The 18,772-nt window shown below is 35.4% G+C and overlaps 2 protein-coding genes across 2 annotated transcripts in view; both read left to right on the forward strand.

Moving 5' to 3' along the window:
• The first annotated feature begins 206 nt into the window (after window positions 1–206).
• The window catches only part of LOC119637074, a 28,739-nt gene continuing 10,173 nt past the window's right edge, over window positions 207–18,772 (forward strand). Inside the window, exon 1 of the mRNA XM_038032894.1 lies at window positions 207–4,880. Within this exon, the coding sequence (XP_037888822.1) occupies window positions 1,052–4,880 (3,829 nt within the window). The 5' untranslated portion in view covers window positions 207–1,051. The remainder of the gene's footprint in view (window positions 4,881–18,772) is intronic.
• Window positions 12,162–17,625, forward strand: LOC119637073 (zinc finger E-box-binding homeobox 1-like). Its single transcript, XM_038032893.1, has 2 exons — window positions 12,162–12,528; window positions 12,664–17,625. Exon 2 carries the CDS (start codon window positions 12,986–12,988, stop codon window positions 17,129–17,131), a length of 4,146 nt encoding a protein of 1,381 aa, XP_037888821.1. The 5' UTR covers window positions 12,162–12,528; window positions 12,664–12,985; the 3' UTR covers window positions 17,132–17,625.

Consider the following 18,772-nt stretch of genomic DNA (forward strand, 5'->3'; position numbering starts at 1 on the left):
ATTTTTTAGTTTTTTCCCTTAAAAAATCAAAAACTAAATTTCGGCATAAAATTTTTGGCAAATTCAACCAGCAAATCACTTTTTGGAAAATTATTAAAAAAAAATTAAGCAAATTTGTTTTAGCTATTAAATAAATAAATAACAAAAAAAAAAAACAAAAAAAAAAAAAAACCCAGAGAAACGCTTTTTTAGTTAAACTTTTTTTTTAGTCTCAAAAAATCAAAATTCAAAATTCGTTAAAAATTTTTGTTCCCTTCATTTACATATTTTAAGTTTAAAAACCTTTTGTTAAAACAAAGCCAACAAATGACATGCCGTGATGTCACACGCGCGTAACATAAACACGTCGTCATTAAAAAATAAAAAAAAAACAAAAAAATTCGAAAAACTCAATTTTATAAATAAAAAAACAATGTTTTCTGTGTAAACGCAACGACAAAGTTAACGAAAAGTGTAAAAAAAACTTAACTATAAAAAAAATTCTGCTAATGTTTGAATAAACTGTTAAATAACATTAACAGTCAACACTTATCAATTCGATACATAAAACTTGAGAGGCAAGTTTCATAAGAGAAAGAGAAAATTTAAACTCAGACAGCAGTCAAAGAGAAGATTATAACTGATCGTTAGACGTAGAGTGTGTTAATTACCGTATTATGTGTAACTTTTAATATATTTTTCAAAAAAAAAAGTAAGATTTCAAGAAGAGGCTGTGTCGAAGAAGTGAACCAATATAAAAAATAGAGAACTAAGCCAAGAGAAAAAGATTTTATACGACCGTTATCCTTTTCTTTCGAATACAATGTAACTGCGTTAAATATTTTTTATTATACTTGCAATGAAATTAACTCTCCAATAATATAAACCTCTTCTCTGACTCACTATGCATGTGTTGACTGCTTATTATCCTCGAGAATGTCGTCATATGGCTGATATATTTTACGGTTTCATGAAAACTGCGTACCAGCAAAATATACATTGCGACGGATAAAAAGCTTATCACATTTATTTCGGCAATTGCCGATATCATGCAAATGTAGTGTAGCTATTTATGGCTACTTTTACTAGTGAAATGCCATCCTTACCTACGGCGGAAGTATTAGCTGATGCCACTACTGTCACTCCGTCAAACAGCGGCGGCATTGATGCCAATACGTCTGGTACCGCAGATACCAGTAGCGCCTCAACCGTCACGCCCAATTATTCAACTACCTCAAATACAATATCAGCCGCAGCTGATTCCAGTGACAATCAATCTGAAACACCGCAACCTCAAGGAAGAATTACTGAAAGTCAACAGGAGCAACAACAAACAACTACTCATCATTCATATGCTCCCAATCATGTATATGCAGCCGCTGCAAATTATTCGACGGGTGGTGGCATTTATGCTTCTTCTACTTCGCATATGGATTTAGTTTCAGCTAATCATCTAGGCCAGCAACAACAGCAACATTCCAATTATTCATCTTCCTATTTAAACAGCTACGAACAGTTTTATCAGCAACAACAACAACAACAGCAATCGGATAATTATAATAATCCTTCTTCCAGTCACTTAACATACGCTAGCAATGACTATAAACAAGCAGGCGGAATACGTTTTCATCCCTATCTTCAAACACCCATCTCTGGTGGGCAAATAACGTCAGCATCTTCGGACAACAATAGCAATAACAATTTAAATTCTAGCCAACCTTCAGTAGTTGCAACGAGTGCCATAAGTCCTCGGGTAGTAAGTTCCACTAGTCCCTCATCATCCAGTAATGCTGTAATACTTATAAGCGGTGGTGCCAACAATATAAGAAGTTTGAGTACGGGCAATTCAACTTCTCCTTCAATTACCACGTCTACATGTAAAAAATGTGGTTTAGTGTGTGCCTCTGAGCCCGATTTGCAGGAGCACATAACCAATATGCATGCCATTTCACCATATCAAAGCGGCAATTTTGCGAGTTCCACTTATGTCAAAGAAGAATTGCAGCAGCAAGCTACATCCGCTAAGCCGATCAACGTCTCATCAACTCCAACAGCTCAATCGGGCAGCGGCCAAACTAATCCTAGTGATATTTTAGACCTTGACTCGCAAAAAATGCTGTATCCACCTGCCCCCGATGCAATGCAAACTGTAATGCAACAACATCCGACTGCATCTCGCGATCCTTTGCAATCAATGCATAACATGCAACAAAGAGCTGGAATTGCACAGTGGCATCAACAAAACAGTGAAGGTCTACCAGCTTATATACAATCTCTACCTCAACCAAGCAACGATAAAGTTTTAAGTAGCCATCATTCCACGTACTACCAAAATACTAAACAAACCCCTTACGGTAGCAATAGTGATATCAAATCTGAATTCTCACAACAACCCGAAACTCAAGGTTATCCAACGGATAAGTCTTTCGATTCTAACTCAACAGCTGCAACGAATAATGAGAAATCAATCGCGAACCATCCTACATATTATCAAGCCGCTAAGCAATCTTCGTATGGTGGAAGTGTTATAAAAAATGAATATGCTCAAACCAATCCTGCTTATGTGGACGATAAATCATTCGATCTCAGTGCTACGAGAACGCAACAAATTCTAACTCCCGCCTGTGGTAATGCTGTAATTAAAACCGAATATAGTCCTGTAATTAAAACCGAATATCAATCAGCTGATACTCAAAGCTATATGACTGATAAGTCTTTTGATGTTGCTTTACCGTCCAGTCCTGCAGAATTTCCTTCAACAACCACAGGGGGATCTCAAGAACTTCAACAACCGACTTCACAGCAGCAGCAACAGCAAAGTGCACAACAATTTCGCTCAGGCAATTTTGAACCGCCAAGTTCAAGTTCAGTGCTTCCTTCTAATAATCTTGGGGCAAAAGCCTCCAACTGGAAATCAAATGAAGCTCGCCGTCCAAAAACTTACAATTGCACAGCTTGCAATAAATGGTTTACTAGTTCAGGTCATCTCAAACGTCACTATAATACAACTTTACATAAAAATGCCGTCAAATCTAGCGGCTTGCCGGATCCAGCTACACTACCTATGTCTGCTCATCATCATCCAGCACGTGATCATAGTGGGAAAATAAGTCGTGGACGAGGCGGTAATGGAGCAGTAACACAACAACAGCAACCTCCTGCACCAGTTCAACCACCTGATCCACCGAATAGTCCGCATGACTACGGTGACGGTGTCAGAGTTAGTGGAGCGCAAACAGCACGTTCGACTCATTATGCTGCCACACCTTCACCAACCAACGTAACTCAACAGTCTAGCAACTTTGGAACGCAATCATATCAACACACCCAATTTTTGCAGCAAGCTCAGTCAACAGCAAATGTTTCAATAGCAACGAGTCCTTTTCAGCAACAACAAACCCCTATGAACGGTCACCCAAACGCGTTAGCAGGCCTCTCCGTCCCCACGATACAGATGCCGTCCTCCCAAATGAGGGGCCTGCTGAACGCCAGAATAACAGTAAACAATTCAGTAAAGAAAGAGCTCATGGAAGCGGAGGCGGCAATGGAGGAGAGGGATCAGAAACCGGACGTGACACGGCAGGAACAAGCAATAATCCAAAGGGATCCTCAAATGGCAGTGGAAGTGGAACATCACAACGTTTGCATGGTAATACACGAGGAAATACAGCAGTCGGTTACGAAGGTGGAACAGCAACAAGAACCAGCAGAACAAGCAGCAACGGCAGTGGATCTCAATGCGGGACACCACCAAGCAGTTATATCTCCAGTGGAGGACCAACAGCACACGCATGTAACACAAGTACCGGAGGGCTTTCCCACACAACAATCGTTGGAAACAGTCATGGATCGTCATTACCTCAACACAACCTCCAGCAACAACAACCTACAAGCTCACTCACCGCTTACTATCTTCCACCAACAATACCCGGAACAGCTACTTCAGCAGGAGCAGCTCATGGAGGACAACATTTTTTCACACACACGAATCATGTCGCCGCAGCAGCCGCAGCACAATATAATGGAAGCGCAGCCTTACAACATCATGCGTATGGCTATCAACCATATGCAGCAGCAGCAGCAGCCGGATATTACCATTCCCACCACCAGTACGGGCAATATGCCGGCCAACCAACGCGGCCACCACACCCAGTTGCTGCCTATGGATCTGCAACTGCTGGTCAGTATGCCACTTCCGCTGGACAAAGTCATCAATACCAATATCCCGCAACAGCTGCCGCACACCACGTCCAACAGCAACATCATCCCCTCATTTCAACAGCTGCAACAGGCGTCCTCGGTCCAGGAACCTCAGCTGGACCCCATACGGAATTATCACCACCCTATTATTGGTAACAATGGCCTGCTGAACGCAATTCCTGCAAACACTGAAATCGTTCATTTTGATGATTATGGAGATTGTCATCAGCAAATTGTAACTACCAACGATGGCCAAATATTTCATTTGATTCAGTATGCTCAAGCCCCCCATAATTCTTATGTAACACAAGGGTCTCCACAAGAGGGTGATTTGCCACCATCATCCACCATACATTGTGCCCAAGAGAAGACAAGCACTTTTATTGTCGCTTCGCCACCTGAACAATTGCCGATTTCAAATAATCAAGTTATGTTAGAAAACAACGTTAACATGAATTATGAGAATGAAGAGAACTTACGGCCAGCGTATGGCGTCGATATTGTTTCAAACGCAAAAACCGCCAACAAAATACCAAAATCTTCTAATGGGAAAGTTAGAAAAAAGCTTAGCTCGCCTAACAAAGAAACCGTAATCTTAAATAGTACGTTGTTGCCTAATGGTCGTATCAAATGCTTGGATTGCGGCAAGGATTTCGCTAAAATCTGCTATTTAACGCAGCACCACAAAAGTTCTCATTTCGGTGAGTATCCATATCGTTGTCACAAATGTGGTAAACGTTATAAATTAGAAGAAGATTTTAATGAACATATACCTCGGCATAATGAGGGTGATAAGCCACACAAGTGCGACCAATGTCCAAAACAATTTCATCACAAAACCGATCTTCGTCGTCACATTGAAGCCATACACACTGGCTATAAAAAATATATATGTAGCGTATGCGAGAAAAGTTTTTGTCGTAAGGATCATTTAAGAAAGCATTTAAAAATCCATAGTAGACCACGTGTTATTATTAAAAAATCAGCTAAATTTATGAAAGTTCAATAGAGATCGATATTAATATCAGCAAATCATATCTGTATTAAAACTGAGAGAGAGAGAGAGAGAGAGAACATAAGCTACTAAGGATATTCCAAACAATGAGGAGGAAAAATAGAGTCCTTTTGCACAACAGTGAAATAATTGTTTCGTCAATTAATCAACCAAACTGGATTGACGAACGCTTTATATATGTATTATTATTAATACCGATAGGTGTTGCACTTATTTAAGAGATGAGTACAAAGTTCACATATTTTAAAGTCAGAAGAAAAATTCTGCAAATTGTCTTTGACCGCACAATACCTCATTTTATGAATTTTTTAAAACCTATTTGTAAATTAAGTAATATTTATACAATTTTTACATACATGAATGAATTGTCGCTCGTACTTTATATCTATTCTAGCTTATCATCTTAATATTATACATTGTTTAAGTTCAACGAAATCTGTCTCTAACCATCTACTATCGGAAATCCTTATTATGACTTGTTGCTCATTCTTTTAAGCATATTAAAATAATTCGAGCTCCCTTGTTAGAAACTTCTCTTATCATCAATCAAAAAAAAGAAAAAGAAGCATATTATTGCGCAAAATTATTAAATAAATGTTGCTTCTGTTATTAAGGTTTCAATCGAACATATAATAATTATACAATTCGATTCTCTCATCTTGTCTATGCTTAATTTATATGCAACAACCGCAGAGATTACAAAGTGGATATATTAACAGGCTGATGGTAGTATATATACATGTATATATATATATATATATATATTATGGAGTATTCTCTATGATATGAAATTGAATGTGACTTTCATCCACAGGACGCGATCATAACGTCAAGAGCGTAAAAACCAAAAATTTCTATTAAAATAAGACTTATAGCAGATATCAATATAAAATTATTCACGATAGTTTATTGGAATCGTGAAATGACAAAATGGATCGCCGCCGCTCGTAAATTATTTATATGGTTAACGGGCATTGAAGATGCTTTCCCATTGCTTGCGATCATTGCTTCCACATTTGTTATTACATATCAATGAAAAAGAAATTTACTAAATTAACAAAATATATATAAAACAAGACAGGAATTACTTACTACTAATTAATTACTTTTACAAGCAAGACATATAAATATTTTGTATATAATCATTTTTCATTTTTTTAATGTTAATTTTTATAATTTCTTTTTTTAATTCTATCATTGCTCGGATTATTTTTATTATTATTAATATTATTATTATTATTATTATTATAATTATTTAAAAAAGTTTGATATAATTTAATTATGTAGCGCTTGTGAAAAGTTCTGTGAACTTTTAAAAAAATTGTATTATTTTAAATTAATAGATTTTATATATATATATATATATATATGTATATATATATGTATATTAGTGCTGTTCAACAATAAATATTTTTAGAAAAAATTTATTTAAAAAAAAAATTATGGAAAGAATAAATCATTTTTTGATACCAACTCATATCATTTTTTTATTTATTTAATTTGTTTTTTTTTTTATTTTTTCATTAATTATTACTATGCTTTGCCTACAATAAAATGACACTATTAAGGCTATTTTCCAGATGCCAAACAAACAAATGACGGCAAACAATATTGATATTGAAATATTGTCAATTAGCAATAAAAATCAAATCTAATCAGGAAATTTAATGCGTAATTTTAGATACTGCGTCCAATGAAAAGTTAATCTGAAAAGTGCAGTATTTACCTTTAGAATGCTACGTTATTTCGATAATTGTTTTTATGTAAGTTTACTTACTTTCAATGCACTCAAGCATCGTTGCATCGTCGACATTATTTAAAGGTTTCAAGTGAGTTTTCCAAAACCGGATATCAAGTTCCATATAATCGTTGAGATAATTCAATTTTTATTTTTATTTCTATTTTACTTGCAATACACGCAAACACTCATCAACGATCGTATATAGTATATTCGTTTCTGATCATTTCATAATTACGATTTGATTTACCGCTGGCCGTTCGTCTATCTATCTACTCGTGAAACATTGGCAATTGGTAAAAGTTGCGACAAACTAAAATTAACTCCTGACGTACATATTCGTAATTAATAAATGGCCTTAGAACAAACTTGAAAATGTGCAGCAAAAGCGTTGCTCTGTTTCTTCAGGAAACATTAAAAGTTTAGGAGTAAAAAGCGCTATGATCGATCAACTAACTTATCGACTTTAACTATTCACTTATATCCTGCGCTATTCATGGTAAGCGCATATTAAACTTGTGTGGATGTACGTAGTACCATGAAGAACTTGACTTAGATTGATTTTTTATATTATACCGGACGATTCATCATCATCATGGTCATTATCCGTATCGATTCAAACCCATCTGTTCGTCTATCCGTCAGGTGTTTTTGTGATCAAGCCATAGATACTCTCATGAAATTCGGTACATGCCGATGTTTAACTATTAAAACTGGTTGAATCGAACGATTTTTTACGACCACACACGATATAAAGCAATACTTTATAAGTCAAATATCGTTATATAAAAAATATTTTCTACTTTTTAATATTTTCCGGATTAGGTTTAACATTACTCGTATTTTGGCATATAGCTGATCGAGCCTATATAGTATTTTAGACTACCTGCCAGTAATAGAAAAAAGTTTAATTTTTTTTTATGTTTTGATGAAAATGGGTACTTGGCAGCCTAATTTCAACTATATAGGTCTTTGTTCGGATGTCAAAAGTGAGAGTGAGCATGGGATGGCAACAAGGTATAATTTTTAATATTCTCGGACAATGATACCTGAAAAATTGTATTAGACGAATACTACATTCACTATTCGTGACGAATTGTCGAAAATCTCTCGTTTGGCAAAAGCTAGCTACATAACTAAAATTTTGACAATCAAGATTTGAAATTCTATCTTCAAAATTTCTACAAGAATCGGTATTACTGACAAAGGCACCAACATCTTTCAAGTACCAATAGTCTGTCATATAAAAAATTGAATTCTGCAAAATTGAGTTATGATCACCTTATCACAAGGCATTCAATTAAGTTAATCATGTAACATGTAAGGCGATATCTTCCCCGATTTTGTATATAGTTTAGTTTAGTTTTTTTTATTCGTTTTTAACTTTCAAGCCACTATTTCAAGCAACTATTTCTTTGGTTTTTTTCTGCGGAGTAGTACTTCTTCGCCCATCCTTTGGTCAAGATACGAATTATAATTGTTGATTTTATTCCTTTTTCCAAATATATCTCCCTTACATACTGTTATCATAAATATGATAAGAAAAGTTAACATGTACGCGGACTTTCGCACCCACCAGTGAACGATAGGGGTATACTCATTGGGTTTTTTTTTTCATGTATGTATGTAATACCCAAAGGGAAGCTTCAGAGACCGCTTAAAGTGTACAGATTTTTGATTAGCGTGAAATTCTGAATTGGTTTAGCCATATCTGTCCGTCTTATGTAGTGTTTGTTGTTCGCAGTCTCCTGGTCACAAAAATGAAGTTATCGATTTTAAATGTGACGGAATCGTTGGTAGTTTTTGCCCGCAGGTTGTTATTGAACATTAACCAAATTGGTCAGAGCAGAAGCCCGTAGTGGAGCATAAATTGAACACACTTCCGTTTGGTGGAGTTATGCGAAAGCTATTAAAATTAGAAGGCTGAAATTTTTCACATCTATTCGCTACGTGAAAAAATGGAACAGATCGGACATACCCACACAAAGTTACAAGTGATTAAATTTTTTTTTTTTTCACTTTTTTGAGGTTTCATGGTTATTTATTTATTATAACGCAAACAAGACAGAATGTTTAAAATTAATTTGTACATTACATAAATGAAGATATATTATCAGTCTAAGAGTGGGTTAATTCTAAAAAAGAATATGATAGAATACCAGCAATATGGGTATCAAATAAAAGAGCTTGAAGAATAGAATGCGAAAAGCATAGCGGTGGGTATGCGAAATTCGGCCTTTCTTACTTGTTTTATATTTTTTATTTATAAATGACCAATCAAATGAAAAAAATGGGGATGTGTGTGCCAAATCCGTAAATGTTATACCTTTTCTCGGTTGAAGGTCTTTTGAAGCCATTTTTGTATGTTGCTTGTAAACATGTACTCAATATGAATAAATGTCAGACCTATTTCGAATAGAGTTTATGAGGTGCTACAAAAACATCTTGAGTTTAGTCATAACATTTCAATGCGATTTCTGCCTTTTAAATATATCTTGTGATAATATCTACTCTTTATCTGACCAATTTAAATAAAACAAAGGTAATCTAGGGATTTTTTTGATTTAACTCAGACCTTTAGATCAATGGGTGACTTGTACGCTTTAAAGAGCTTCACTATATGTTATAGTCGAAACACTGAAAATCACATAAACTAACTGACGTACTTTGCCGTGAACCTATGTGAAGAGTTGTTTTAAAACGCCTTGAAGACTTTTTTGTGAACCCCATCAATGGGGCGAATGAATGGACAAAAATATTCTCATTGTCCTGGAAGTTAATTTCGAATCAATCAATTGAATAGAAGTAATGCGCCTTACATGATCTTTTTCTTCCATTTCTCTCTTGACTTGAATTTCATATTTATGATTGTCTGCAGGAGCCTTAGTAATAGTTAAGACGAAATTCTTTTAATAAAATCTAAGAACTTGCATCTTGCGAGACAGAAATCTATATCTAAATCACATCCGTTTATGGATTAGTTTTATTATTCAAAAAAAAAAAAACAAAAAAAAATTACGTTCAGCTCAATGCAAAATATCCATACTCTGTATGCAATTTAAGCAAATAAAATCATAAAATAATTTCAAAGAAAAATATCTTAAGAAGAAAAATTTCCAAAAATTAATGAAAAATTTTATGAGCGAGGATTAAATATTTACAATATTCAGTGAAACTAAAAGGTCATTTAAAGACAATAATTATAATTTTTAAAACTACGTGCAGTATAAACTCGAAAAATCTGAAATGTTGTTGGTATTCTTACTTTACTACCTTGCGAATGTACAGAAATCGTATTTAGGTAAAAAAAAAAAAGAAGAAAACATTTTGACATTGAATGTAAACCGAAGGGTCGGCTGTTGTTCGTATTTTTCGTCTCTTCTGCTGAAACCTCGTTTTTATTAGCTTACTTGGATTTTTACTTAGCTTCGTATTGCTTTATACTTAACTCTCTCCTGCTTTCCCTCTCTTTCTCTTTCTTTCTTTCTCCTTTCGTAGTAGAAATGCATATAATATTTGCATATGTAAATACGCAAACATTCTATACGTATATGTATACACATGTATGCTTTTGCATGCGACAAGCATGTGTACAAAGCCTGTTTTTTTGTTTACTTTGTTTTCTTTAATAAGAGAAGATTATTTCAATAAGCCAACAAAAGCTTTCAAAAATATCACTGCCAATATACTAAACCGATATCTAGCATAGTTTACAATAATATCCCGAAACTTAACCGATTTCTTCAGTTTTTATCACTTTTCACTACCGCTTAGGAGAATTGTTTCCCGCTTGGCGGACAAAGAAGTCGGATATTGAAAATGAATAAATGAGTCGCTGAATTAAAATGCATATCTCAGCCAGTTATTAGATATATAATAACGAGTGCAAGCAAGAAATTGACAAACCACCCTCTCCGTCCGTTATATTAAAGATTAAAAGAAACTTAAGATCCTTTGCTTTTCTCACGTAGATTCGTAAGCTCCAGTCGCCTTTGGACAAGTCTTTCGTTAATTAAAAGTTAATAAACAAATTTGTGAATTATATGAAGAAGTTGAGAAATGCAGAACAAAAAAAAAAATCTATTGCAACTGCTTTATTATGCTAGTTATTGCGGGCCGGTTCCTTCAATTTATCGGCTCGATCATAAAACTAAAGCTTGACGTGTTAGTAACAAAGAAGGTGTTTGTGTGTGTTTGTATGTATGTGCGTGTGTATATATATATATATATATATATATATATATATATATGTGAGTGATATTATCTTACCCCTCTTGTCTTAAGTCTGTTCAAATAAATCAGTAAATAAATGAATTAAATAATTTTTGTCCCTGTATTTCGTTTCTCCTCATCATTAAGCTTTAGAGGAGTAACATTATCCTGTGGCGTTTTTGACGACATTCTCTTTCGTAACTAATACCGATTCTAGCAGTAGATGCGAAAACAAATTATACGCTCCTCAGAGCGAAAACTGAATTGATCTCGATAGCTCTTCGCAGATATTCCATTAGTGGGGTATACAAGTGGCCAAACATGGCAGCATCGCAGATGGAGCACCAAACATGTCCGGATCTTTGATGATAAATGTGAAGATCGCTACATACTTCATACTTCATTATTTGATAATTTTTTTTTTTTGTTTTTCATTATTAGCCGACTGTTACGGTTACGTTATCAGTTAGTTACACGTATATATATGCAATTAAAATTTATTGATTGGTCAAAGAAAACATAAATAAATGCATTCATTTGCGCTAAAGATCTTTGCATATATAAATATACATTTATATATATGCATATATACATATATATATATGTATGTATATATGTATGTATATATATATGTATATATAATAGTTTTGTCCTCAACTGTTCATTTGCCGGCATTATTTATATTTTGTGCATTTAACAACATACACATGCATAACAAGCATGCGGTATATGAGTATTAGTGCGTAAACAACTCTACTTCATGGTTTTGTTTCTTCGTTTTATCGCGTTTCTACCGTAAATGATTGAACGCAAATATAGCCTAAGAGAAAAGAGAGAGTGAAGAAGAGAGAGAGAGAGAGAGAGAGAGAGGTGGAAAGAGTAAAAAGAAATTGCACTTTTATTTCCATTTATTTTTGTTTATTCTTTTCGAAAGAGAGCCAGATTCAAGGCAAAGTAACTTAATATTTAGTCATAAGATTCACATTTCGCTTCTAGTGGGACTAAACAGGACCCGACATTTTCAGACGTGTGCTGAGTGTGTTCGAGAGCGGACAATGTCGTAAGTTCTGGCGCGTTTTTTTCTCATTTTAATTTTTCTTTTAATTATATTGAGATTGGATTTTACATACAAAACGAACAACAACAAAATTTAAATAATGGCATATGAAATAATAAATAGTAAGAGTTCTGTATTGAGAAATTGTAAAACGAGCAAAGCGGAAACTAAGAAATAATAATAATAATAGTTAACAAAACAAATACAAATGTTCTTTAAAATAATGTTAATTAACATTTAACCGATAACGCATGACGTCGTAGCATGAATAAATAATAATGAGTAAAATAGAGAGTGTTTCGATCATCATAGTTTTGTACTCATTGTGTAACGGAATTTATGCTATAGAAAAACTCACCACCACTACTACTACTACTACTACTACTACTACTACTACTACTACTATTACTACTACTACTACCACCATTGCTAACAGTGCTAACAATGCTAATACATGCATAGGTATTCACCCAAGGTGCAGTTATCCTTTAAAATTTTTTTGGGCAGTGAAAACTTCATTTTATTTGCTTTGATGTCAGTTGAAAATAAGTGCTTAAGCACCGTTCAGTGCGTAGCCGTGTATTCTTGAATTCCCTGGGCGTCGTAATTTGTCGCTGTTCGCTTGAAATGAAAAATGGCTACAAATATTTATAGATTGTAAATTTACTGTGCGAGTAAATAATTGCTATAAAAATTGAATAAAACAACGAACTGCAGAAAACAGTAATCATTAATACCATAATCATTAGAGTCAGCACGCAGTTAGGGTGAATTGGCAGTTGCCATGTCGACTTTAAGTAATAATATGCCCCCTTTGCTTAGCGAATTAAGCGCAGTCGGTGATACATCTGCCTCAGAGCGCAATAGATCTAATTTTGTTAATGATAGTGGCACCGTCGACAATATCAATTCGTCTAATAACATGATTACTTCAAACCAGAACACAATCGCAATTGATTGTCAGTCCGGTGCATCGCAAGTAACAAAAACTACTAAATCGGCTCACAATCAGCAGCAGGAGCAACAACAACAAACGCATTCCCAACTTCTTTATGTGACGTCGCCTATGTATGCTACAACTGACGCTTCCACAGCTAAAGTACGATTTTCTCAAAGCTATTCTGGCAATGAACTCTATCAGCCGCCTTCCAGTACCCAATCGAATTTAATGCAATCCGTTGAAAGTAATGAACAACAACAACAACAACAGCATTACAATTATACTTCATATCTAACTAACAGCTATGAGCAACTTTATCAACACGAACAGCAGCAGCAATCTCATATATCGAAGCAATTACCTGAAGCAGAACAAAAGCAACAAGTGAATGCTTACGAGAATTCTCCACCTAGTCAAGTATATGCAAATAATATTTATAGTAAAGAAAACACAGGACATTTTCATTCTTATCAAGAGGCCTCAAGTTTAGACGTGCGAAAGCCGATTTCTTCGAATAACAACAATTTCAACACTAACAATTTAGATTCTAGCCAGCCGGTAACAGTTACCTCCGTAAGTCCTCTTATCAATAGTTCCAGTAATTCTTCCGGTAATTATGCACTAATGTCTATAAGCGATAATGTGAATACCGTCGGAAGTGGTGGTAATCCAAATTCTCCGGCGTCTGGTTTGGGGTTCCAATGCAAGGGCTCGGAACACCATGACCTTAGCGTAAGTACACATATTCCTTCGCCTTATGCGAGTAGTGGTTATGCCAGTTCTCCTTACATAAAGGAAGACCAAAAGCAACAATCATCACCTAATATAGATGTGAATACGCCAACAAAAATGCTATCAGCTGGGGAATCTGGTGAAATTTTAGACCTCGACTCGCAAGAATTATTGGGCTCATCTAAGCCTACTCCAGAAACTTGTGGTGAACATTTGCAGGTTGTACAAAACGAGTCTTGGCACCAACAAGCATCTGAAAATTTTCCATCTCTAATGCAATCTCAAGCTTCAATACGAACTACTCAGGCGTCATACTATCATTCACCTCAGCAACCATCATACGGTGGAGTTGAAACTAAATCGGAATATTCTCTAATAAATAACGTCGATAGTGGCAACGTAGCAAACTCGCCGCAAATGGTATCTTCTCTTTTACCAGCAAGTCCGGCAGAACTTCCGCCAAACACCATTGAACAGACTTTTCAAGATCAATCAATGCCAATGGCAATGCCTAGAGACTTTGAATCACCCAGCTCTAATTTAGCATTTCCATCGAGTAACTTGGAGGGAAAAGCTTCTAATTGGAAATCGAATGAAACTCGTCGTCAAAAAAATTATTATTGTCCCTGTTGTGATAAAAGCTTTACTAGTTCTGGCCATTTAAAACGGCACTACAACACCATCTTACACAGAAATGCTGTAAAATCCAGCAGTCAACCAGATCCAGCTACATTGCCTGTAACTGCTAATTATCAAGCAAGTCGCGAGACCAGCGTGAAAGTTGGTCGCAGGAATGTTGCAACAGCGACCCAACGAAAACAATCCGTTTCTACACCGATACAGCCCCCTAAGCCACGTAACGGTAATGAAGGTGATAACCAGATTACAAAACAAGAACCGGCCATAGTTTCTGTCTATGGTACAACTTCTTCGCCAACAAGCATGCAACAGCAGCAATCTGATAATTGCATGTCGCGAACTTATCAACAATTCGCACCACAAATTCGATCGGCAACGACTTATTCAATCAACCAAACAAGCGACTCACTGCCAAATTCCCACTTTCGTCAACAAGAAGAACATCAAACCGCTATAAACGGTCACCCAAACGCGTTAGCAGGCCTCTCCGTCCTAACCATATCAACGCCGCCCTCGAGGGGCCTGCTAAACACCACAACAAACACTCTGATAAAAAGCGAGCCTACCCAAATGGAGGCGGCGATGGAGGATCACAAAGTGAAATCACAGGATTCTCATTTACAGAAAGCACTACAGCACGAGACTCCTTCACTGCGAGTCAATGCAGAGTTGAAGAACCAGCAGATAAAACAGGAAGAACAAGCCACGGTGGTGTTAGATCTCAATGCAATACCTCACCATCAACATCAAGTTCTAGCACCACTGGAATACCAAGCACAAACTCATCTGCCATTAATCCGGGAAGACAACCAAAATCGTACAGCGTTACAGGACATGATCACCGAGCAGTATTATCACAATACCATGCCCAACAGCAGCAACATGCAAATTCATACGCAGCTTATTATCTCCCATCAACAATACCCGGAAGCGCAGGAGCAACACATGGCGGACCACATCTATACACCCACTCCAATCACGTCGCCGCAGCAGCGCAATATAATGGAAACACAGTCTTACAGCATAATGCCTTTGGTTACCAACATGCAGCCCAACAATATGTTGCAGCTGCAGCCGGCTACTACCATTCCCACCACCAGCAATACCCGCAATATGCTGTCCAGCCAACACAACATGCATCTATTGCCTATGGAGGCCCAACACTTGGAAACACTCACCAATCATACCAATACGCCACTGCTGCCACCCATGCTGCCATTGGGCATCAAGCCCAGCAGCAACAACAGCATCATACCTTCATTTCAACACCTTCAACAAGCGGCCTCGGGTCAACTCCCCCTGCTGGATCACACAGTGACCTATCCGCACGCTATTATTGGTACCAATAGTCAGCTGCCAGCCAATAATGAAATACTATCTTTCGATAGTGTAGCTTATAGCAATTACCTGGCTTCTCAACAACAGGGTCAATTATTACAAGTGTTATCTTCGAGAGGGGCGACAACATTGTATACACAATCATCAAATAATTCGTATGTAGCGCACGGTTCGCCTCAAGAGGGTGATTTACCACCAGGCGACGAATACTATGCCGCAGAACAAAATAACATGTCCGCAGACTTACCACCTTTGCCGTCTTCGCCTCCTACGACCTCCACAACCCAAGTAATGGAAGAAAGTAAAACTGATGTAAAATTTGATGATGTAAAGCATGAGAAAATCATCAATGATTCGACGAAACCTGCGAAAAAATCACCGCAACCGTCAAAAACTGCGATAAAAACGTCAGGTCGAAGCAACAAACGTAAGCGAAATGGGAAAAGCGCCTCTAATCAACAAAATATGACTTTCAGCTATCTTGTGCTGCCTGATGGACGCATTAAATGTTTGAGCTGCGAAAAGGATTTTGCTAAAATTTGTTACCTCACGCAGCATAATAAGTCGTTCCATCACGGCGTGTATCCTTTCCGGTGCATCAAATGTGGCAAGCGTTACCAATCTGAGGAGCCCTACAGAGCACATTTGCCGCGCCATGAATTGGGTGATAAGCCACATAAATGTCAACTTTGCCCTAAGCAATTTCATCATAAGACAGATCTGCGCCGCCATATAGAAGCTATACATGGCAAAAAGCAATACAAATGTGATAACTGCGGTAAAAGATTCTGTCGGCAAGACCATCTACGTAAACATATCAATACACATAACAAGCTACGTACGACATCGAACAGATCATCGAAAGTAGCACGCAACAAGAATAAAGACGAAATCAAAACGAAGATGAATAATAATGCCGAAGCGGAACAACAGCCGTTGTTAATATTGCCAGCACAAAGTGAGAATACTTTCCATAAGCAGCCATTAGAACGGAATAATGTTCTAGGAGTTGATCGTAGTAATGACGATCATTTTACAATAAATAGCGATTATGGGAATGGAAAAGATGAATATATATCAGTAGAACAATATGTGAAATTGCAGCAACAAGAAGATCAAACTGCTATGGCTGTAACGAGCAGTGATGATCTGAAAGAAAATCTACAGCATCAACAACATATTCAACTCCCTCAAGACTTAAATGAATACCCTACGAATATCGTAAAGAGCGAATACCAAATAATTGAACAAAAATTTTCAAATACTAATGAAAAACAATGATAAAGAAGAGTTGACGATAAGAGCAAGAGATAATTAAATATGAAATGCAGCTCGTAAATGGAGAGATTTTAGTCTTAAGATATTATTATTGTATTTTGTTTTAAATGACATACAACATACAATGCATATTGAACGTAAAGAGAGAAAAGCTATATACGAAATCTTATATATATATATATATATATATTTGATTTTTTGAACGATTCCCTATATATAATATGAGTGATACTTTTCTCTTCTTTTTTTTCATTATGAATACTTTTGCTATGTTAAATGACAGTAATAGGCTGCTGTAAATTAACAGAGGATAACAATAATAACTGTTAACCTTGTCCTTGTACTAATTGAGCCAACATTGAGCAATATGGATTGACATAAGTAAAGAAAAATAATACAGTAAAGTTAAAAGAACCGCTAAATACCTCGAAATAATCATAGCAAAAAGAAAAGAGAATGATACCAAATTTTAATAAATCGTTTATCATCTTACTCAGGTATTTTTTTTTTTTTTTTTTTTTTTTTTTTTTTTTTATATAATCATAATTCGTTTTTAATGCTTAATTCATTCGTATATAATTTAAGATTCTGCCAAGAGTAGCATTGACGAGATCTTTACAAAACGGCCAAAACAACTGTTCCGTTGCAAACATATATAAAAATTTTGAACATGAATTTGATAAATCACTTTGTGCATGTGCATGGCTTTTAAAGAAAGTAAAACCTAAATAGAAAGAATTCTTTCTATTAACTCCTTAACTAAAACATTCTTTTTGTATATAACAAAAAAAAAAAAATTTATATATATATATAATAAATTGAATATTATTTGATATAAAGCAAAAGACAAAGAAAAAATGTTTTCGATTGAGATTTTTTCACACTCCCAACTTTTTCCAATATAATGCGTTCTTCGAACTTCGATAAAATGTGAAAACATAAAAATATTATAATAAAAATTATTGCAGTTACTAATGAAGGAGCTTGACTTTATCAGAGCTATTATTAAGAAGAAAGCATTTCGGCTTACGGATTACGCTGAGCGGAGCGCTGAACTTGAGCTGGCTTTAGATCAATACCAAATGAAATTTATTACAAATTTTCTCATAGAATACGTTAATTAAATTTTAATTTTTTTGTCACGTATTCAAATAAACGAAACTAAAAAGATATTAATATTAATTATTAGATAGATAATAGGCTTGATTGAAAGAAAAAAGAAATATGTTTAAACATTTGCTTCTTAATTAGAGTTAAGTTTGCTTTAAAAAAATATTAGTCGTTGCCTAAAGAAGTATATATATATATATATATATATATTATATATATTTTAAGAAGCAAGTAAAAGACGAAGAAGAAGAAGAAGTCTTTTTATAACTAATTCATATATTTTAATATTTTATTTGAAATTTGATTAAACTGTGCCAGATATATGCATATATATGCTGTTATCATATATATACATATATATATATATATACATATTCCTAACACATATAAATCAGATAGGCAGGCAAGCAAAGCTACGGAAGAACATATAAACGAAAGGCGAAAAAAATTATGTGTTGCTTAAAGGCCGTAAGGTATTAGTAAGACAGTAAAAAGACAGTTGTTGCGCATACTCAATAGCACTTTATATAATAC

Source organism: Glossina fuscipes, unplaced genomic scaffold (genome assembly GCF_014805625.2).
Source record: "Glossina fuscipes isolate IAEA_lab_2018 unplaced genomic scaffold, Yale_Gfus_2 43, whole genome shotgun sequence".
In the NCBI taxonomy this organism is placed as follows: domain Eukaryota; kingdom Metazoa; phylum Arthropoda; class Insecta; order Diptera; family Glossinidae; genus Glossina; species Glossina fuscipes.

What these genes read in the sequence shown, in the direction of transcription:
- LOC119637073 (XM_038032893.1), top strand. Translation starts at nt 12,986, where the DNA reads ATGTCGACTTTAAGTAATAATATGCCCCCTTTGCTTAGCGAATTAAGC.